Source organism: Cygnus atratus, chromosome 1 (genome assembly GCF_013377495.2).
Source record: "Cygnus atratus isolate AKBS03 ecotype Queensland, Australia chromosome 1, CAtr_DNAZoo_HiC_assembly, whole genome shotgun sequence".
Lineage (NCBI taxonomy): Eukaryota > Metazoa > Chordata > Aves > Anseriformes > Anatidae > Cygnus > Cygnus atratus.
The window spans coordinates 186,855,501-186,878,814 of record NC_066362.1 but is presented as its reverse complement, the minus strand read 5'-3'; the positions used below and the strand labels follow the sequence as shown (position 1 = coordinate 186,878,814).

The following is a 23,314-nucleotide window of genomic DNA, read 5'->3' as shown; positions in this document are numbered from 1 at the left end:
TCTTGAGAGTTGGATAGATTAGAGGCTTTTGCTATGAAATACAAATTAAGACTTCTTTTGTATTTTTTGCCTCAGTGAGGTTAAACAATAAGACTAAATTTGACATGAAAGCATAGACCTACTCACTATCTTATGTTGCTGTTCTTTCAGTGAGCTGGTATACTTCATTGATGATTGGGATTGGCTGCTAATTTATACGTGGCTTAAGTTTCTTGGCAGTTATGTATAAAGCAAGAGTAAGCTGTTGTAAAGCAAACTGGGTCAGGGGTTAGGCCAGAAAGGCTAAGAGATTACCTAGACAGGTCTGGGATGACTTAAGATACTGTAGGAGGATTTTCAGGTCTGCCTTCCTGCTGGCACTGTTCCAGGAATGGGTGTGCAAGAAACACTTGGCCCACGGTTGTTCAATGACTGCTACTTTGTGAACTCCCTGCCTCTGCGTATGTAGCTAGTCAGCCTTTCCTAGTGAGGGTTGGGAGATGGACGCTGTTGCACCTGAGCAAAACTACATAAGACAAAGGATTTAGTAGAGTTTCTCATTAGTGAAAGCACAGTGGACATGTTAGGAGGCCTGACTTAATTTCTAGGTGGCTTTGTTCAAGGTTTAGTATACTTTATCTTTGGTGAGATCAAGCCATAGTCAGAGCAAGGAAGCTGCATTGTTCATCGTGTCTGTAAGGAAGCTGCTTTTAAGGGTTAGCCAGGCTGGAAAGCAAATGGTATATTTAAGAGGCACATCGAGAATTTATGTGGTATGCTGTTAACAAAGTCATGGGAGTCAAACAGGACTGAGGCAAAGTGCTTTCAAGACAAAAACGAAGGGCTGCACTTGCTAAGTGTTGCAGTGGAATGATGTGAGGGCTGGTCATCCTGGCCCAGCCCCTTCTCCTTATTTCACACAGGTTTCACTGTGTAAGGCAGGCGCTGAAGGAGCAACCCACAGCCCGTGGCCTGAGCAGAGGCATGCTAAGCAAGGTGTGCAGGCAGCTGGGTCTCGTGCTGGACCCAAGGTGGGCCATGGGATGGAGGTGCTTCTGAGCACGCAGGTGTAACATGCAGCTCTGAAGCACTGCCATGCTGAGTTCGTGCTGACTTTTTGCGTGCAGCAAAGTTGTCCCTGCACTGCAGTTCCCCACCTCCTGTTGGTGCTGATGTTCTGGGCAGCAGCCTTGCCTCTCCCCCAGCACCGAAGGAAAGCAGAAGCGCACCTTCCTGCACTGCTGTTTGTTTGTTATCACTGCAACAATAGATGACACCATAGTGCTGCTGCTTCTGTTTACATAACATTACTCCACCTGTCCTCCTGTCGGCCATTTGTCAAAAGCCACATCAAGTACTACATACAACACAGTTTACGAGACCAAATTTCACTGTTAATTTGTCAAAATAATTGCATTTACATAGAAATAAAACAACTACAACAAACTTTTTGGTTTTGATTTAATAATATGAAGTACATTAGTACCTAGTTTCCTCAACTTGTACCATACACTTCAAAAACACGATTTGTATCGATGTGCTTTGATCTGAACTCACAGCCAGTCCTACATTCTGTCTGCCAGAAATACTCTGCAAACAGCTAATACTTCATACAGCAAAATCAAACCTCACCAAAGCCACTTCTAAAGTGCACGTGCACCTTCTTGTTCTCAAACTGAATGCTGCTATGGAACTGACTTGTTTTGTTGCTACCTGTAGAGTGCTGGCAGAGGTCTGCACTGAAGAAGTGAAGGCATATACCCTTTCACATGCTTTACTTTTTCCAGGCAGTTTTGTGCAAAATAGTTAATTTCATGAAGTCTTTCTTACAAAACTGCATAATGAAGAGGAAAGGATGACAATGTAGTCTTTGTGCTGAAATCCCTTACATCAGCATATTCTTAAACTCTTTACAGTTACTTACTATGTTTTGGACCCAGTGACTATTCTAAAACTCAGCTCATTTCAACAACTTGGCAGCAACTCACACACCTCAGAAGAGGAGAGTTCAGCAGTTTTATTTACTGGCTAGTATATAAACTAGCTAGAAAAAGCTAACGACCTTTAATTGCCAACATCAGCCTTGGTCCATGAGAACAGAAACATAAGGGCTGGCTATGTTTAATAGCAGTCCCCTGTATTCAGAGGGTGGCGAGGCCCTGGCACAGGCTGCCCAGAGAAGCTGTGGATGCCCCATCCCTGGAGGTGCTCAAGGCCAGGCTGGATGGGGCTTTGGGCAACCTGGTCTGGTGGGAGGTGTCCCTGTAGGGGGCTGGAACTGGGTGGGCTTTAAGGTCCTTTCCAACCCGAGCCATTCTATGATTTTCTGGATAGTATAAACTCTCCTTCACCTTATTTGACCCCTCTTCCAAACTTCTCAGTGATCAAGATGTACAGTATGGAAACAATATTGTTCAAACAGAAAGGATCTGCAATAGTATCATAGCATCATCATGATGAGGTGCTAATATTTGTTGGTGGAGTACCTCTGAGAAGTACTCTGTTGATGTGACAAGTATTAATGACTGTAAGTAGATCTTTGATAATACAGCATATGCTAGGGCTGTCCTCATTTTTATTACACACTATGTGCAAGCGAAGTCAGTTCCCATATCACAGTTGCTTTCCTAGAGCTTTCCACCTGTGAATATCAGCCACTTGCTGTTCTTTTGATTTTTCTACCTAATCCCCTTTGGGAGTAGAAAGTCACATACTACCTCCCTGTACTTTCAGGGATCAGGGCAATATTGGCTGTAAAACTCTCTCCTAAAATAATACATGGCAGTGGTCTTCAACATGGTGTTTACATTCACACTTCTGCTGTGCATTCCAGAAGCTAACACTCTGGCTAGTTTCTACATATAGATCTCAAACAAAAAGCTGAAGAATCAACACAGAAATTGATTTCTAGGTTTAGCACTCTCACCAATCTGCACTGTGGCCCAGGGCAAGTCACTTGTCCTCTCTGTTGATTCCTCTGTCTCTGAAACAGGGAGGATAGTATCTATTGTGGAGGGAGGTTCTCAATAGCATTTTTAAAGTGTCTGGGAGATAAGAAATACTATTCAAATGCTAATAAATTATTGCATTCATTGCAAATGCTTAGATACGTGGTTCAGATTTTTTAAATTATTAAAAAAAATAATCAAAGATCTTCTGAAAATAATGCTATTACACCCTTTCACTAGGAAAAAAAAAAAAAGAAACTTCAGTAAAGCCAGCTTAGCTGGAAAACATCTATGGGACAAAAAAATAGAGGTGTCTGTACATAGTCCCTAATATATAAAAACAATGAGAAATTTATAATCTAAAAATAAACGTGCAATATGGCCTCTGTAAAATGTAGGCATAGGCCTAACTTCACACTCCGCAAGCTGGAAATTTTCTAAGTATGACAGTTCTGCGTGAAAATCCATTTTAAGAACTAAGTCACAGGCAAGGTCCACACATCATACATTAAACTTGCACAAACATTCTTTGCTAACTGCAGAGCAGTAAGTCCCCTTACAGCAGGTACAAGTACCGCTTCCAGTTTGTTTGCCTTCTGAAAAAAAGTACCTTTAGGTTTAGTAATTTTAAACAGTTTTGTGGGCTTCCACAGTTAAGACAGACCTTTTCAGATGTACACAGTGGACTGCGCGCACAGCTGGCACGAGCTCCAGCAGCTTCAGGAGAACTGCCAACACCCTCTGGCTCAGGGGCTGATAAACTTATCTCTGTCACCCCACTTAGAATGACACAAGATGTATCACAATCCCCAGCTGACGTTTTCAAACGTGAGAAAGGGTAAGTGGCAGAAGAGTGTCATCCTACCTTACTTTTTCTCCATGCTGAAAGCAGCATGAAAATCTCCATTGCCAGCCTACTTGCATAGTTAGGTACAGGAGATTGCTTTATTCAAGTGCTAAAAAAAGAGACTGGATATAGAGTGCTACCAATTCAGTGCTAGTTGTAGATTTCATCTGCAACTTTTGTGTTATCTCTGCGGTCTCGATATGACATGTGGTCTCTGCCACTGCATGTCAGATAAGTCAGGTAGCTGAATCCTTTGTTCAACTATCAACACTGTCTATGCTGGATACTTCGTCAGGTACAAGCAGAGCCAAGTCCTCCCCATTCCAGCTTGTGCACAGAAGCCAGCTGCAAGACACAGATAAGACAGATATCTTTAGCTGAGATACTTCAGTAGAGCGTGCTGATTCAGCAACAACAAACACACCCGATAGTTCTGTTACAGCCATCTTCTGCAGCAGAAAGCAGCTGACATATCTTAGTAAACAAAAGCAATGACAATTCTTCCCCCTTATTACTCAAATTAGGTGAAGTCATTTCTGCTGTCTGTGAAAAGCACCAAACTACCAGGCCTTATATATTACAGACTGGAACTAATACCATTCCTGCTCTCAAACAGTAAGATTACATGACACACTCAGAAGAAAGGTTTTAGAGAGAGGTTATTGAAAGGGTGGCATATTTGAGACAATACTGATGGAAGAAAAAGATAAATAGCTTTCCAAAATTTATGATGATGATGCTAGTTTTCACTGCAGGATGGTGGTGATTTCATAGTAAATAGTTGTGAACTTTTGCTCGGGACATTCTCCGGAGAGAATACTGATTTAACAGAAACTTTTATACCATGCAGCACTGAACTAAACTAGTATTTCATAAAACAAAAATACGTACAACCATATAACTGAACTCCTCTAGTTTTATTACCTTCCTAAAAAGTATTCTCAACTCGCAGCCCAAGGCCCCTTTGCTTCAATTCCCTTAGGTATGAGACCCATCACTATCTTAGTCTTCTTTTAAGTTGCCATTAGTATAACTTCTCTGAATAGACTGAGTAAAATACTGTGGTGAGGCAGGCACAGATTTGGAATTATGTGACATGTGCTAAATCTACAGCATAATTACTTCCTATTTAAAACTGAAAATGCAGCTGATGTAGAGATAAAAGGTGACTGAGGTAAAGGCTATGCAAGGTGTTTCTGCAAGGTAAACGCTTCTGCTGCAGATACAATTCTCTAGCAGAAGTACCTTCCTCTTTAAAAAATAGCTTTTTTTCTTTTTCTGAATATAAATCTATTTAATGAAGTGATCCTTTTGCCATTTAAATCTATGTTCCAGCATCGTAAAAAGACACAATTTATGCTCAAATAATGTAAAGTGAACTCAGCTTTTGTGAATATACTCATGAAAAATGATCTTTCACTGACTAGATGGTCATTAAATGTGATTATATGCAAGTACTACACAGTAATGTTTTTTAAACACGTCTGGAGGTTTATTTACATGGGGCTTAAAGTTAGTGCAGATCTTTTACAGGTTTCAATGGCTCTAAGTCACAAGGTATCCATGACCAATGACATGGAAAGATAACTTTCCATTGAATTCACTGGGTGTTTGGTCATATTTATAACCCCCTTTAGCATCTATAAGGGCTGCAAAACTACGCTCGTGGCCTTAAAGCGATCTGTTACTTCAGTTCTGTGTGGAAGGCACGTGTAAGTCTCAAACCAGTGGAAGGCACACACATGCAGTCAAGGGTACTGCGTATCCATCTCGTAGTGAATTCAGGACAGATTTCAGTTTGGGGGAATTAGGTGACAAATTCACAGCATGAATTTGTGAGGAGGTAGCTGGATCATGGTTCAAACTGGACTGATGGTGGGAAATCTCTAGCAAGGTGTTGAAGGGTAGGTGTTGAAGAGAGAAGCAGCAGGAACTACAGCAACTGTTAGCAGCTCTTGGAGAAGCGATCACAAGCTTCATGAGACAAAACAACTCTCCATAGCCTGGGCTCCCTCCCTCCTGTCCTGTCCTGTCCCCCAGTCACACGTTACCCCAGTCGCAGCTCTGCCCCACTCCAAGCAGCTCCCTGCGCCCAAGTCTCAGAGTACCTTCCATAGGCCTGATGTATATAAGCTATATATAACTGGGTGGGAACCAAAGGGAAGGCTACACAAAATACATCCAGTACATTACAAAACAGGGAAGTTTGAGAATGCATTATGCCATTTAGCTTCAACTCATGTCAAAACAGAAATCACTAGTAAAAGTAGCCAGAAGGACCCTCCTGACATGTACTCACCACAGTGCACTCAGTGGAATTAGACAAAGGCCTGCTGATAAGAGGAAGCTAAAGCCTGAAAACCATGCAACGGTAGCTGCATAGAGAACATTAAAAACTGAAAGTGAAATAGTGCCGGTCACAACTTCTAAACAGGCAATACAAGCAAACACAGCACCTGCCAAAAACAAATGAATGGATTACAAACAAAACAAATTAAAGCAGAAACCCGTTCAAAGTACTACAGTTTTAAAACTTGTTTCAAAAAATCTCTCTATCTGCAATATTTTAGCAAGTTTGCAAGTAACAAGCACCTGAGTATAATACGTCTTTGCTATGTGTCTTCCATAGGGACTCCTACAAAAGACTTTTTAAATGGAAAAAAAAATAAAAGTTTTGCTAGTGAAAACTATTCTTCTTTGCTGCTATCCTGTCACCATACCTACTCTATGGAATCTACTTATTACATGAAATGCAAGCTGTTCACCCTCACTCAACATCCTCTGCACAGCTCCATCCTTTACCTGTTCCAGTACGCCTCTCTGTTCTCACTCTCCCTTCTTCTTTCCTCCTTTCCTAATTTTTGTCCATATATATGGAAGAAGCTCTTTGGAATGAGAAGTAACAAAGACTGCTGGTTCAGCACATAACTATATCCCTCTCATTTTTGAAAGGGAAGAAGCAAACTTTTTTTTTTTTTTTTTGTGCTGAACACTGACACTGGGGTGTCAGTCTATCCCATCAGCGGACTTTTAAACATATTTTCCCAAGCCGCGTTCATGTTCATGGGACTATAACAAAAATCACAATAGGTAAGCAGAAAAGGACGGCAAGAGGCAACCTGACCCCTGTATCAAACTACTCAAGAATCCCAAGCTCTGAAGAATGCCAAGAAACTGCAAAAACAAGTGTATATTAGCATAGTTCAGTACAATGAGATCTTTGTTTCAGCGTCTAAAGAAATGCTTTTTCAAAAATAAAACCAAACAGCTCACAAGAATGCTTCTAGACAGTCTGTGCTCCTCAAAATCTGGTCACAGCAAAATATGAGACACGAGAGGCACATTTTGAGGCCTCACATGCTTTTTTTTTTTTTTGTGTTTGTGTTCCACTACAGAAAGTACCTCTAAAAATAATATGTTATATCCTTTGGGACAAGTACAAGTAGCCAAAGGCCCTTGCTAGTAGCCTACCTTTCTAAATTATAAAGTGTGACACTGATTAAACAACACGAGCGTTATCTTTCTCTGCCAAAAATCTTGTGAATGTAGAACCTGTTCTACATGTCACATTTACAATGAATATCTGTATAAATCTTGAACATCTTTCTGCTTCGCGTTCTCTATAATCTTTATTTCTAGATCAATAATTCCTTTCAAGGTTGAAACTTGCAGTAGTTTTAAACACAACTTTTTAAATATTAAATTCAAAATCAAAAGCCATTAGTAGCATGACGTAGGGTCATATTATATGGAACAAAGAAAAAAAAAAGCAGTCTTAAAATGCCAATTCTATATCTGTTTGTTTAAAGGTAACCTTGATGCATCTCTGTTCTGAAATACCATTATTGTATTTTTTTAAAACAAATCCCACTCACCCTGTTCGCTGGCGAGAACCACTTTTGACAGCATGGATCGGAGAACAGGAACAGGCATAAGGCAGAGTAAAGATGGCACTCTTACTGTAAAGCAATGATTCAGTAGGGAGACATTAAAATAATAAAAATCCAGGATTTTACAGACACACAGTAAATGAATTATAAATTCCTAAATCCAATATATCTATATGGCACCAAAACCAAATCATAAGCAAGTAATTCGCTCTCCACACTATTAATTTTTTAATTAAATCCTAAATCAGTGTGACCCAACCTTGTATATTTTACCTCATTATGACCCTTTCAAAGTGGTACGTCCAATATCTACCAACAACACTTGCTAAAGATAACGTAGCACTATTTTCTTTTATGTTTTTGAGCATGGACTGAATGATTCTGAACTCACCTAGAAACATGAGCAGGGTCGTTTTGGCAAAGGCAGCCATGATTATTCCTCCAATGTAAGAAAATATCCCAATAAATACAATATAAATGTCTTTGAGACATTTTGAAAAAAAGTAAACTCCTAAAAAACTGGTCAGAGAGACAGAAGTGAATGCAGCTGCTCCATATCCAATGTATACTTCATTCCAGCAGAGTGGCTCATCCAGTTCATACAGTGTAAAAAGTGAACTCCCACCAAACACAGTAAACAAGTAAGTCATAAATGTAAAAAGTAACACAATTATTAAAATTCTCTTTTTAGAAGGGGCAGTTTTAAAAAGCATGTACACTCCAGAAAATGTTTCTTTTAGAAGTTCTTTATAAGATACTTGTGCCTGTTGCTGGGTTTCAGATATGCTTACTGTGTCTTCCAGAAAAAATATAATATAGATAATATTAACAACATGAAGCAGAGATGCTGTCACAAATGTCCACGTAAAGCCTATTTCTCTTAAAATGTAGCCAGAAGACAGTCCTGCCAATCCGGATACAACTCCAAAAATCAAGTCGACCACAGCTATTCGCGTTGTTTTCTGCTTCTCATCATGACACAGATCTGCTATGTAAGCGAAGCCTCCTCCAAGAAAAGTTGCCATACTCCCAAACAGTCCAGAAATAAACGTAACCGCAAATAGGATAGAGAGTGACAAGGAAAAATATGATATTAAAGTCCGGAAAATATCTGCAATCAAAGCTCCCATTGATGGTAAAACTAAAGATCTTTTTCGTCCCTGGCGATCGCTGTTAGCTACAATGATAAAGGCAACTATGAGGCTGGGAACTGCCCCAGTTAAGTCCAGCTGCATATTAAATAGAGAAGTCTTTTCTTGAACTCCCTGCAAAGAGAAAACAAAAAATAATAGTTAACACTTTAATACATTGTAAATATATATGTATAATACTACACTTAAACAATAACAAGCATGCAACAGATTCAGATCATGCTTTTAATATATTCATGCAGGCTAGACAAACAGCAGTCCCAACAGCCCCTTCAAAGAGAACAAGCAGATCAGATAAAAGAGCAGCAGCAGAGAAGGCAGTAACTTCGTTCGCACAAACCCTTCCTCCTGAATCATCCCACAAAATAAAACCTTCAGATGCAGGGAGTAAAGTCACTCTCTGACATTTCTCTGAGGCATCACACAGAGCTGGGCAGGGGGCTGCACTCTCCAAGAATCAGGAGAAAGTATAGGCATGAAAGTCTCCTAGCTTTCTAAGCCTGTCTTCAAGCCATCTGTTTTACAAGTTTCCGGTGTTTCCTCTGTAGCCAACATAATCCCCACCAAGTAGCATCCAAATGATGAAAAAAAAAAACAAAAAAACACCAGAATTTTAAGGAATGTACTTAGGGCAATTTTTAAAGCTCCTTATGAATTCTTATTTATATTTATAGGCAAAGACCATCAATTTCTTGTTCAACCTCTTTCTTTGTTTACAAGATATAAGGTTTTATTGCAAGAGGAAAATTCAGCTGATGCTGAGGCACTCCTAGAAAGCCTGCAATTCCCTTAACGCTGTGGAGTCATTTACTTTCTTCTCTAATGTTATCTGACTACCTTAGGATTCATGATGTCTGCTGGCCAGCACTGTAGCCACCCTGGAATGGTCAAAAGCATATCGACTGACCAAACTGAGATGGAAAATGATATTCTGATCTTTAATTCCTTCCCTGCTGACAGATTTTGGGACAAGTAGTGGATTTTAGGGGACAAGCAGTGGATTTTATTCTGCATTCCTGCTGGCTGTGCTTGAGAACAAGGAATAAAATGCGGCCTACATGCAGTGGGTGAGGAAGCCATTGGATCATAGAATGGCTCGGGTTGGAAGGGACCTTAAAGATCATCGAACTCCAACCTGCCTGCCATGGGCAGGGACATCTCCCACTACATCAGCTTGGCCAAAGCCCCATCCAGCCTGGCCTTCAACACCTCCAGGGATGGGGCATCCACAGCTTCTCTGGGCAGCCTGTGCCATGGCCTCACCACCCTCTGAGGGAAGAATTTCTTCCTAACGTCTAGTCTAATTCTATCCTCTTTTAGTTTAAGACCATTCCCCCTTGTCCTATCATTATCTACCCAAGTAAAGAGTCCTTCTCCATCTTTTTTTGGAAGACCCCTTTAAGTGTTTAAAGGTTGCAACGAGGTCACCCCAGAGCCTTCTCTTCTCCAGGCAGAACATCCCCAGCTCTCTCAGCCTTTCTTCACAGGAGAGCTGCTCCAGCCCTCTGATCATCTTTGTGGCCCTCCTCTGGACTTGCTCTAGCAGGTCCATACCTTTCTTGTGCTGGGGGCCCCTGTCTACAGAGTACAGCAGTGCAGGGGGGAAGCCGGACAGCCCAGAGAAGAAAGCTGTAGGAAAGGAAGCGATTTAAACTCCTAAACTCAGAGGAGAAAGGCAGCAGGACTAGCACGGGATGGGACATTATTTTCTCTGAAAAGATAGTGCCAATGGCAAGGGAAGCAACTCAGCAAATGGGGCGTAGCACACAAAGCACAGGCAACTCCAGGGCAATGAGTAATTGCATTTATGAAGCCTGAAAAAAAAAAACCACCACACTCTTTAACAGGTTGTGCTTTTTGTACAGTTTATCAGGCAAAGAGAACTCTTTTGTTGTCACAGGCATTGCTTCTTTACTAGTATCAGGTTCTAGGAAAAGACCATCATAGAAATGCTAGTATACTGGAAATAAAACTAAATCTATCTAAATCTATCTATCTAACTCTATTCTAGACCACGTTAACCATACTAGACAAATATCACCAAAACATAAATAAGCATGAAACGGGAGGAATAAAACAACAAAGACTTGGGTCTTTTAGTTTAGGAAGTAGGTGTGCAACATAAAGAACGTGGCTACAAATCCAGATACCCCAAGTGACCATAACCCTGCTGACATAAATGACTCGCTGTCTACTGACAAGATGACTAAAAGAGAGAAGTAAAGAAAAACTCCTGTTAGAGTGTAAGGAACCTGCCTCCAAGTTTTTATAACGTCAATGGAAACGAATACAGAAAATGACTGCTCAAACCCTCAGCTCCTTTACAATCCTGTAACTATTAAAGTCAATGTACCTAAATAAATTCAAAGGTCTAGTCTTTCTAATCTGTAAATTCACTCTACTCTGAAAAAAATGTTCACGCTGCATAGAAGTAATTCTCAAAAATACAGATTTCAAAATTAAAAGCAAGAAAATTAAGAAATGATTCACTTATATAAGAATTAATTTACGAGAGAAGAGTTTTGCCTGAAGCTACAATGTACAGGATAAGATAAACAGACAGGCTCATAAAATTAAAAAATATTAGTGTGTAACAACAGAAAATGCATGTTCTGAGTGATAAACAACGTTTAATTAATAGTACAGCTCTTCCTGAGCTAGAAAAAGGATTATTCAAGCCAGTGATTAGAATGTTCCAGCTTGTATTTTAATTACTTTTCAATTATTATAAATGACTATGGTTCCTTCAGATCCAAAAAAATAATCAATTTAAAAACTGCCAAGACTATCCATTTTGAATTACAGTCTACGTTTTTTTTGCAGGCTTCAATTGATTTTGACTTCAATTTCTTTTTACATTTTGTTTTGAAACAGATGAGATTAGTAAAGAGCTTCTCCATTCTGAAAACTGAAGGACTTAAACTAAACCGACCGATAAAAGAGTTGTCCCTCTAAAAGTTAACACCAAACACTCCCACCAGTAAAATTTACAGTATGTGTATATATAACCCAGTTAGGAGGGTCTTGGAAAATCCAAAACACCTACTTATATCATCGGCAAAGGGCATGGGACTGCATTACTGGATCTGCTCTTTTCACCATACATGGGATTATTGCTCAGCACAGACACCAGGTTCTGCTGAAATTAATGGGTGTTTGGAGAGTTTTATATTCACATACTATGGTAACAAGTATGGTACAAAAATACAGGCTAGTCATCCAGACAAGAGCATGACTGTTCAACAATTCATGGCCTGTGGACAATCGCTTAAATGAAGGGAATGGAAATTTGTCAGGAAAGGGAAACAAAGAAGTTCTGTTGGCCATTACTCAACCACCATCCTGAAGGGCTTTTATTCTCAAGTATCGTTTCCTTTGTTTATGGAAAACACAATTTGTTTCCTTTATGCCCCAAATACTGTAATTTGTAAATAATAATCACAGACACCATCTAAAATTCATGTGAAATTAAGTATTCTGCTTCAGTGTTTTGCCAAAACAGAAGTCTAGTCTTATATCCCGAAACATCTGGGATCACAATTTGAAGATCAGGCTGAATTTAGGGGGTACTAGCAAATGCAAAGTGCAGAAATGTCTGTGAAATGTAGGTTTCTTGATGGGATCTGTGATTGGAATTGCAAGCACCACGTGTAATTCTTATAGTTGCCCTTTGCATTGACACAACACTGTATGACAAAATGTCCACATACAGCACCAAATGAGGAGCTGACACTAAAGAAAAACACTTTGGGGGAGGAACATACAAACATTATGGAGCCAATAATTGGTTATTAGCTCCAAGTCAGTTCTAACGAGTGGCATATATTACCTTCCTTGGCTGATCAGGCAGCCCAGAATGCATGCTGGACTGGAATTCTATTCACCTTTTTATTTTTAAATTCTTTCTACTTTTGTCACCTGAGGAAGAACCAACTCCATGCTAAAAATTCTGAACTATTTCTTTAATCACCTTCAATGGAAGCACGAATCATTTAAAATTTTCTTTTATATTTGACAAATGAGGTTGATAAGCTCAGCTGTTCAGTCCTGTGCATACGCAGCACGTCAGATTCAAATCTCGGATGTGACTAAAATTTTCTAGTGCCACCTGTGACGCTGCAGCAATCCCTTTCAGCAGCATAGAATAGTGGCTGATAGTTTTTATAAACTTCATTTTCTCTGTAATTTAACTCCATATTCTGTGTAATTTACAGTCCAAGCCATCTACTTTTCTGACTCTACTGTGTAGTTTCATATTGCACTTAATCCAGTCTAAGTTCCAGTTGTTGTTGCCAAGGACAATTCTGCTGTATTCTTCTGTTAATACATTCCCTCTGTCATCCCTGTGCTAGATACTGCAATCATGTGGCTACAGAGTGTGTCAGAGCAATTCGCTGCTTCAGAAAAACAAACACGAACTTGAAAAATGATGAGCCTTCTGTTGAACCAGCACTCTGATCCAACACAAGCTGTAACCTCTAACTGTAATAATTACCAAATACAACACGTGGGGAGAACAATGGCGAGAGAGGAAAGGAAAAGTGGAGTATGATCACCTCTTCTGTTGACAGCCCACAGCTAGTTATGCTTACACATAGCATTAAAACTGAACTGAACTACCACAGCAGAGATTCCAATCAACATCTAGTTATCCAGCATGCTAGACCATGAAAAAATGCTAAAAACGTAATTGACCATGGGATGCCGTCATTGTGCCATCTTTGTATTTCAACAAGGCAGACAAGTGATTTTCTGACTGGTTAAACATCAACTGTATTCGTTTGTGCAAAGATTAGTGGAATCATTTTTCATATTTTAAAATCAGAAAAAAAAATATTTTGGCCCCTATCCTTTCGTTCTTTTAATTCTTCTGACATACATACATTGTAAACTAGACCTGAAAATTATGGGACAACTGGTAAACTACATACTTAGCAAGAAGACTAGAAGTCACAGTCACTACCAGGGGTGCATAAACACTTGCACAGCTGTTACTGAAGTTATTGGAAGGGGAGCCTTCAACTGTACACTTTGACAAGCAAGGCCAGTGCCAGCTTGGGCCCAATCCTCTACGATGTTTTTCAACCATTAAGAGATGAATTTATCTCAGTGTCGTCCTGGACATACTTCATAGCCTAGACAACTATGTACAGTGCAACACAAGAGCAAGGAGACAGTAGAATGACAGCAGTTTGCAAATCTATTGCTTTTCTACATATACAAGGTTAAATAAGTTTATAGACAAGGAGGTTATGTTGAGGCAGTACCTACTGGCTGAAAGTTTCATTTCATATACTTACAACTGTAGTTTTTCTTCGCTCTTACCTTCTGCTTGATATAAGCTGTGCTACTTTTGTTTTGCTCGCAATAACTAGTATTACTACTGCTAATGAAAGTGGAATTGTACTCCTCTTCCCACAGCCTCCGGTAAATAAACTGCTGCACCACCGGGCTGGTCAAGTAGGAAGCAAACATGTAGATGAAAATGACCGGCTCCACGAAGAAAACCTTCCCCATTTCGGGATTCGGCTTTTAAATCTGTGCACCAGAAAAGAGGAAAGAAAATAAAAAAAGGTCACGAGAATTCACTGAAAGAAAGCAAAACGACTGTCATACCTGCAGGCTCAGCTCCGGCGTGTGCCAGCCGTCCTGAAAGGGCAGAAGTCCGAACTTCACCCACAAAACACCCACCTCGAGCAGCACCCGGTAATTTTATCTCCCTTCAGGAGCCCCTCGGCCTGCGGCCGGTGCACCTGCCCGCCTCGGGTGCCTCCCGGCTCGGCGGCTCCCCTCAGCCGGCCGCCCCCTGCCCTCCGGCGCTGCCCCCACGCCCCGCGGCCCGCTGTGCCGGCGCTGCCCGACACCGAGAGGCGAGCCGGCAGGGGCGGCCTCGTCCCTCCGCCGGAGGAGTGTCCTCGGCGGGGACGCCGGCCCGCTCCCGCCCCTTGCAGCCGGGAGGAAGAAGGCGGGCGGCTGCGGCGCCGCCATTTCGGGGGCGGCTGGGGCGGCGCCGCCGAGGGCGGTGGTGGCTGAGCGGGCCCCAGTGTTCGCCCCGCTCGCAGCCTCCTCTAGTGGGCTGAGCGATACTGCTGCTTGGGCTTCTCCGCTTTCACGCTTTTGGCTTGACATGGTGTGTGCCAGCAACGTTTGGTAGCCACTGGTCCGTCTCTGGTTCATACACCTCATTTTCCCAGCAGTTGGGTGTTGGTGGTGTCTGTGGAGCTGTGGTGCTGCTGTTTAGATGGCAACTATTTACACCTTCAAGGGCTGGAGCATGCTAATGTGGACAAGGACGGGAGACATAGTTGCAAAACTGAAGCCCAAAGGACCTCCTTTCAGCCTTAAATACTTTGGGGGGTTGGACCCAATGATCCCTTGAGGTCCCTTCCAACCCCTACAATTCTGTGAATCTGTGATTATTGATGACCAATGTTGCAGAAAGATGTATTTGCTAAAAACATGTCTGTCATAAGTGAGACCACTCAAGTGAGACTTTCTGGTCTATCAAAAATATTTTATTAATTAAGTAAGCAGGCACAAGCAAAACAGCGCTGGGCGGCCAGGGAGTCTCCGCTCCGCCACGGCACGCAACTTTCCTTTTTTCGCATCGCTGTTTTATAGCATCCAAGTTCCTGTTGAATCTCTTGAGGCTGCGCAGTCCGTTGTTGGGGGGTCGTCGCTCCTCTCTCAGTGTTCATGCGTTATGCTCGTGCTCAGGAAAGGGGGTAGTGAAGCGATGCCTTGCGATCACAGAGTCTTTATTTCATCAAGGATGTTTGCCCAGCACCCCCTTCCCCACTATCTACTTTCTTAATCCTCCCCCTTAACAAGGCCATAAATTGTGAAACCTTATCTTCTCAGTATATTCTCTGCATTCCTTTTAGAGACAATGAACAAACACCCGCTAATTTATCACAATGTCAAAATTTCGAAGGTTTCCTGATGTAGTTTTTCTCTTAAAACAAGAAGCAGGGCTTCATTACCTCACGAGTTTTCAGTTCCTTCATAAACTTATTTAAAAACAGCAACATGGGTCATAAGACCTCAAAGCTTGAATGTGTTTCACTGGCATGTGACACATCAGTCAGCCCCAAATTTGGGGGCAGCGGTGGGCTGTTACATCTCTTAGTGTAGGATCACCCCAAAGTATGAGCTCAGTGGCCTCGATCATTTATTTCGGATGGTTTGGTCTCACATGTAGGCTTGCTCGCAGACACAGCGATTCAAAAGAAGTACAGCTGTGGCCTGAGATCAGCTCTAGAGAGTGCTGTCCTCCTCTTCCCATCCAGGTCCAAAGTGTGATCGGTCCTGTGACAATGTTTTGTTTGTCACGAGATAAAGCAAAAGTGATCACTTGAGGGTTATATGCGAATAGGCTGCAAGATGAGCGGGGCTGTTCGGGTCACTCAGCCAGTGGTTAACATTTCTTTGGGTGGGGTGAAGATGGGATTTTAAACCCTTGGAAGCTTTGTGTTGTTTGCACAAAAGGATGCCAGAGTCCCATTAGGTTTCTCGCTAGGTCCAGCATGTCGTTCATAAATGCAGCAGGCATGATTTTAAACCTTTAAGGTCAGACTTTGTTGGGTGGTGTTTATCCTCTGAAGCAAATATATAGCAAAGTAGCTGCTGCTCTCCCCAGTCACCAGTAGTCAAAATTTGGCCCAAATCTGAGTGATGTGCTGGTGAACAGTCTTCCTGAAGGTCACAGGCATGTGGTATCTGTTCTGGAGTGTGTATTGTTTGTTTACTGACATCCTCAGTGCATGAGGAATTGAAGCAGTGTGTGTGGCATTCATTGTGGAGGTCACCTCTCTGGGGGCACTTGCTAAGCTTTCAGTCAAACAATCTTAAAAAGCAAACAGATTACTGATCTTTGAAGGTGGTACCTCGCTTGTCAGGGCACAGAAAAAAACTGCTAGAAGGATTTGAACCATTCTCATTGCAGGCAGAAATATGTTACAGGAGAGGTATGTAATGAAATTCAAAGTTCAGAACATTAGGAGCCTTTGAAGAGATCACACCAGCACTGGTCAAAGGGCAAAGACAGTGTTAGAAATCTTCAAATAAAGCCTCCTGCACTTCAAAAAATTGTGCATAATTTCTGTGGCAAGATCTTGGCATTCAGTGATTGCTATGATTACATTCCCAGATAGTTTTATGAAGAAAGGTATATTTTCAAAAATCAATAATTCTTTAAATGCATTTATTTTTTCTAGCGAGTTCTTCCAATGAAAATTAATTTGGAGGTATTTGGGTCATCTCATTTGTTGAACTTTTTCTCAAAGAATTAGTAGTGATTTAATAAATAGTACTGCCATGTAAAATGTGACTTTAATTGCCTTCTAAGATATTAAGTACTTCTTTAAATTGAGGTGACTTTAATTTTCCATGTTAACAATCTACTGAGTTCATGGAGAACCTTAGCCTTCTACATATCATTAGTGGATTACACAATGACAGTAAGAAGTACTAGTATCTGGTAGTATTCAGCTCATGGTTTCAAGACTGTCTTGATAACAATGTTTAGCACAAATTAAAAAAAAAAAATCAAAGAGGGAAGAAAAAAGCACACTTTTTGCACAGTCAGTTTTAAAGAAACTCAGCTCTGCAGAAACCTTGCATACCTTGCATCTTGCTCGCTAGCATGGCAAATAGAGATACATGACAGAAGTTCTCCAAATAGTACGGCTGCAGAAAAGGAGAAAGGAATAAGCTGTGTAATTCTGCAGAGGCATGCAGGGTTTTAGGTGCAACTGTTCATTTTGTGTTTATTATAGCATAGGTGACTGATGAAGCTTGAATGCAAGCCGTAACAACAGAGAGTAGTAATGAAGATTTAAATATGAGGCTGAAAGAAAACATGCTAGGGAAAAATTGTGCAAAAAAAAAAAAAAAATCCACACATTTTTGAAGTAACTTTCTTCTGTAAAAAGAGATAAATAATTACCATAATCCAACCCAGAGTTTCAACCTGTGCCAGTTTCACGTTGCTAATTTTCATTCAATGCAGATCATCACTAATTTTCAGGGTTTAAAGGCAAAAAATGGCATCTCCGGTCTCTGACTGTTTACTAATGGCATCTCTCCCATCAGGTGGCCCTGACCTGCAGCCCAAGCAGAGCAGAGAGGCTCTCACCTTCACCCCCATCTTCTCCCAGAGCCAACTGGCTCCATCCACACTGTGTAGCGTTTGGTCTGAGTCTCCTTTGGTCCCAGGGTATAACTAGATGTAAATAATCAAAAACAGTAACATTTTTGTTTTTTTGGAGTCCAGAATATCTGAAACAACATGACTGAGTTCATCTGGTGTGGAAGAAGATGCCAGAAAGGTAACACCTACAAATGAGGGCATCCCACCAAGCCAGTGTTGCTGACTACAGAAGTGTTCTGAACTCCTCTGTCACAGGTTGAGGATTCACTGTAGTTTCCATGTCACATGGTACTTGTTGCTGTTCTTAAATACTGTGTTGAAAATCTGTGCGTGTTTGAGTCCTCAGACATTTGTAAGGCCTCAGGATATATTTATTTTCTCTGAATTAGATGATCTTAACAAAGCAAATTTTCTTGCTGGCTTCTCATTCACGCACACCAAATAACAGCAGTCATCTCCAAATCTATTCAGTATTTTTGCTTTTTAGTTACCTTTCCTCTCATACTTAGGTATTTACAAGTCCTCAGTTCTTGTCTCTGATTATGTCATATCTCAGATTCAGGTTTTTGCCTTCAAAGCCATTCACTCTGGTGGATTTTTTGTTTAAATGACTTGGGGCAGAATTGTTCTTCAAACCAGGTTCAGGTGTGGCCTGCATAGATAGCCCTTTGTGTTTGCATCAAGTCCGAAACAAAGCTTCATGGAGCTGTGAAACCTGCTGTGGATGCCTTTCAGGCACCTTGATGAGCTGAAATTTATTTTATGCAGCTGCTTGGTTCTGCTTGTGGTTTGTTTGTTTTCCTTCCTATGTTGCTTCCGGTTGCATAGAAGTAGTAGACATATATATATTTTTTTTCCACTGCATGTACATGAGGTAGGTTGCACAAGTCAGACTGCATCTCTTAATTTCTCCATTCCAGCACCATCTTATAAGGCAAAACCACTTTTAAAAATAAACATTGGTATTGCTGTCCTGCCTGTCACTCTCTGCCCCCTCCCTGCTAAGCTGCTCGTTGGGTGGGGTTGATCAGCAGCGGCTGCTGGCATTCCTGCTCAAAGTGAATCAGCAAAGTGCTTTCTCTTTGGAACTTATTCCACTCCACCCCTTTGCAGAAGTGGACAAAGGCATTCTGCTTGCACAAAAATTTTGAACTTGATAGGTTTCTTTATTTTTTTCCCCTTTTTTCTTTCTTTTCTTCCTTTTTTTTTCTTTTTTTTTTTTTTTTATTTGATGTAAACAATACCTTGAAATGAGGAACTGAAAACAGGCAGCTGAAGCAGGGCTGGAGTAGCTGCCACTGAGTCACCCGCTGTGCTGCTGTAGAATGCCATTAAACTTTATCTGCTCTTTTTCAAACATCTTGCGTGCTACTTTTGAGTTGGTGTTCCTTGTTACCTGATACAAGCAGAGACCTAACTAAGGAGACTGTCTCAGGGGACTTTATCTCCCATACTCCACAAATATTGCAGTTTGCTAGAGAAAAGTGCTCTTCACTCCTAGCAAACTGGGTGGGACTGGCTGGCTGCACTCCCTCTTCAGAGACGAGGACTTACTGTCTCCCATCACCCTCAAGAGAGGCACGTGGATCCAGCTTTAGGCATCATAAGAAGTGAATTGCTTTTACAATAGTACTGAAAGCTGTTTACTAGCCCCACAGGGAAAGTAAATAATAGATAGAGCAGCTCCATTCCTGGGGAAACATTGCTACTTGTTACTGGGAGGTCGTCAGCTTACCTGGTTTAATAACAAGTGTGACAGCCAAGTTTAAGCACCTGGTAACACATCCTCTGGGGACACATTCGCCACGGCAGCCTGACCGTGACGGATGCAGCTCCTGGTTCAAACTGTTCCTGAACTGCTGATTCCTAGAAGCAGGGAAGGTACACCGAGAACAGTCAGTACAACATTTGCTTGGGTTTCATCCCGTTTCCTAAGCAGCTCTCATTAGTCAGAGAGGGGAATTTGAACTACATGGGCTTCTGGCTACTCAGTATGCGATGGGAGAGGGTCGCCAAGTTGTAGCACACAGCTGAGGTGGGCGATAGCACAGACCGGAAATTTCTCCTTTAAGGTGCATACATCCTGCTCAGAAAACCGTCTTGTTATTTCATGCCCTTTCTTTTTATTCCATGCTAGGGGCTGCCTTATCTTCGTCAAGATACAGGCTCTCAACCACATCCAGAGAGCGAGTAGAGATCATCTTCTATGACTTTTTATGCCTCTGGGAAGGGCCAAAAGGCTCATGCTGTTCAGTGGTTTGACTGTGGATGTGATAGTATGTGAGTGGGAAATCTCCCGTTTTATACTCAATTTTACATATTAACTTGGCACTGTTAAAATTGGAGGATTTGTTACAGTAGGAGCCAGTGTATTTTTTTTAATGTGGTCTAGAGCTGTATTTTTATTTATTTATTTATTTATTTTCCTTTTTTCCAGAAGTCTGGTGAGAAGTTGAATGACAATACTGGAGAAACTTTTAGCTTTCTGCATAGGCCTGTTCGAGTTGCTTTTTTCTAGGAGAAGGCACAAGTATTTTCCAGAAAGCTTTGCAAGTGGCTCTCTGAACTTGATCAGAACTTGCTGAGCACGAGGTTTGCCTCACTGTGGGCAGCAAGTTTTGCCTTCTGTCTATTTTTAAGGTAAGGTTTGTGGTGGGGAAGCTAACAAGGGTTTTTGCAAAACAGACTTGACAGTGACCTCCTGTTCAGAGCTGTGCTGTCTGCTCCCCCGACTGTGTTTGCATATCATGCCTTAACTGCTTAATGCGAAAAAGGATTGCTAGCAAAGCACTTTGGGACTTGATTGCAAAATTTATCCAGCCTTCTTGAAAAACAACCAGGAAAAACATCGTCTGACTCTTTCAGCTCTTTGTTCCTTTTCTTTCCAGGCAGCTGTTGTCTGCTGCTTACTTTCTCATTCTTGTCGACTATGTCATGAGGGTTTTCTTCATGACTACTTCAAGATCCCTGCTATCCTGTGCCCTCCTTTGGTGCATCTTCTGCCCAGCTTCGTACATCCCTTCTGCTCTGACCGCTTCTCTTTGGCTGAGGTCTTGCAATGGCCTCAGCAGCTCCTGTCCCTCTGGCATGCCTGTGACCTGGGAATAACTTCCTGGTTTTCCCATGCCTGATTCCCCAGCACTGACACCTCACAGAAGCAGCTGAGCCCCCTTGGTGGAGGCAGGAGGAATACAAAAAGGAGCTGGAAAGCAAAAAGTCAAGCTGTCACCAGCAGGTCTAGCTGCTCTCCACCCCCTCTAGGTGAAAGCAGTAAGGTTTACTTACCTTCACTTTTGTTTCGCACCAGTTTCACTTTCTGCCTGTCCTGCTCCATCCGCATGCATTATTTCAGCACTGGTGATTCAGCCTCAGTATTGAAGTGGTTATACTTTCCCGTACCTTTTCTTTTTAGAATTGACAGAGTTTATTCAAGTTTATGTTGAGAAAAATTCCTCTACAAGAAGGATTTTTTGAGCACAAACTTGTATTCATTCTCTGGGACAATGCAGGAAAAGTTTCTCTTACAAAACTGAACATTTCTGTTATTTTTAAAACAGAAAGACGTTAGTGAAGACACTACTAAATGTCTTCAGTAATTCAAAGAAAATAATAAAATCGATTTATAAAATCACAGTGTATTTGAGTACAAATAACGTGCATTTCAGAAGAAGCTGGCCATGTGAGACAGTGAATACTTGAATTTTCCCTCATCTATGGTTTTAGGCTTTCTGATGACTTGACTATAACATCACTAAATACATTGCTATTTTTTTTAAATACATAAATAAATGAAAATGCTGTAAGAGTTAAATGGAGACATGCTCATTCAGAAATATCACAGCCTTAAGCTTGTCTTTTCTATTGCATATTTCCTGGCTGCGACTTTTATTTAGTCTTTAAATGACTGTGCAGGAATTGTTGGAGGCACCAGCTCCACGCCTGGCTCTGCCTTCTTGAGGGCCTGGAGCTCCTCTGGGATGCCCCAGGAGCTCTACCAGCCTCTGCCCATGTGCACAGCTTGGGTGTAAGCTGCTCGTGTCGGACTGGCAGGCTGTCTGACCTGACTTTTTAGCATGTGCACAAAGTATCACTGATGACTATAATTATTAATAAGATATTAATGGATTTACTGTGAGAATCAAGCAAAACATTATCTTACTTTTTGTCATCTCCTCTCCACCCTTAGTTATTTCTTTTTAATCTCTAGTCAGGAATAACATTTCCAACTGGCACTGGTTTTGTCCTTAGGCCTTGGGCTAACAAAACAGGAAATCCAATTTCAAGTGCTTCATCCAGGATCCAAACCACCAACGCTGCTTTGGCTGGTAAGATTTATTGCAGGTCAGACGGTGCCTGACCACCCCACTGTCGTGTTATGCCTACACGACAGCTACAGGCTATCTCCCTCTGCCATGCAGAGCCAGTATGAAAACACGACTTCAGGAGAAAGCCTATTTAAGTTGATTTAAGTGTGATTATAATGCCTGCAGCTAATCTGGAACACATTTCTCCTGCAACATGATCTGGCAGTCGGTGGCAGAGCCGCGAAGGAAAACCCCTGCCTGCTGCGCATCAAGATGCACCTCTGCTGCTTTCCTCTGCTTCTGCCGTCACTTGTCCTCTACAATTATTTTTCTGTCCCTTAGTAAACTAAAGTAGGAATTCAATTTGCCTAAGCATTACTATTTGTCATGCTGTGGGACATGCAAGCAACAGGACTGTAGTCAAAGGTAATGGAACATCAAGGTGTTCAGCCCCATGAGGTGGGGCTGAATTGTTTTCTGGAGGTTTCAGAAATCGGTCCACGCTTGTTTACAGTGGTTACAATAAAAGCCCAACCTGAAATATTTAAAATACTTTTATTTACTGTGAGGATGAGAAGATTCTGCAACTTATCAGGCCCATGGGCACACAGAGACTGGCCAGAAATGACAATTACTAGTTTTCCTGAGCAGGCATCTTAAGAAATACATGGCATTTGGACCTGGTAGCTATAAATCAAATTTGTCAGTGCATGCATGCCCATTAGGCTGACACTATTAATTGCAGCTGTAATCAGCACATCAGGATTCTGCATTTTCTGGTGAAAATTTGGTATTCTAACTATTCTGCACTACACGAGTCTTCCTGCTTAGTAAGATTGGTGTTATTTACATGTCTTTGAAGAGCTGCTAAAATGAATATAGCCTCAAGACTGCTTTAATTGAGATGAGCAAAATACATTTTAAAATGTTAAGTATCCCATAACTAGCGATCAAAGACTGATTTAATTTTTCATTATAGTGCAATTCTTCAGCCTAAGCCCAATACAATTTCGCAGTTCATTGCTGACGAGTTCCTAGAAAACA

General features: G+C 41.4%; 1 protein-coding gene across 5 annotated transcripts; it reads right to left on the bottom strand.

Moving 5' to 3' along the window:
* Positions 1 to 1,436: 1,436 nt before the first annotated feature.
* Positions 1,437 to 21,799, bottom strand: SLC46A3 (solute carrier family 46 member 3). 5 transcript variants are annotated; one of them, XM_050713468.1, is made up of 6 exons: positions 21,252 to 21,799; positions 14,141 to 14,353; positions 8,056 to 8,929; positions 7,650 to 7,733; positions 6,074 to 6,230; positions 1,437 to 4,119 (listed from the first exon to the last, which is right to left on the bottom strand). In XM_050713468.1, the coding sequence occupies exons 2-6, from the start codon at positions 14,330 to 14,332 to the stop codon at positions 4,032 to 4,034; spliced, it is 1,395 nt and encodes a 464-aa protein (XP_050569425.1). In that variant the 5' UTR covers positions 14,333 to 14,353; positions 21,252 to 21,799; the 3' UTR covers positions 1,437 to 4,031. The 5 variants fall into 5 exon arrangements, with proteins under 5 accessions (XP_050569425.1, XP_050569441.1, XP_035398401.1 ...); XM_050713484.1 differs by lacking the exon at positions 21,252 to 21,799 and adding an exon at positions 14,997 to 15,068; XM_035542508.2 differs by lacking the exon at positions 21,252 to 21,799 and adding an exon at positions 14,507 to 14,678.
* Between the last annotated feature and the right edge of the window lie 1,515 nt (positions 21,800 to 23,314).

What these genes read in the sequence shown, in the direction of transcription:
- SLC46A3 (XM_050713468.1), bottom strand. Translation starts at nt 14,332, where the DNA reads ATGGGGAAGGTTTTCTTCGTGGAGCCGGTCATTTTCATCTACATGTTT. An exon ending in CAGCTTATATCAAGCAGAAG is followed by an intron (nt 8,930 to 14,140) that starts GTAAGAGCGAAG and finishes TTCTCTTTGCAG; the next exon opens with GGAGTTCAAGAAAAGACTTC. An exon ending in GGTTCTCGCCAGCGAACAGG is followed by an intron (nt 6,231 to 7,649) that starts GTGAGTGGGATT and finishes TGTTTTTGGCAG; the next exon opens with GTGCTGTGTTTGCTTGTATT.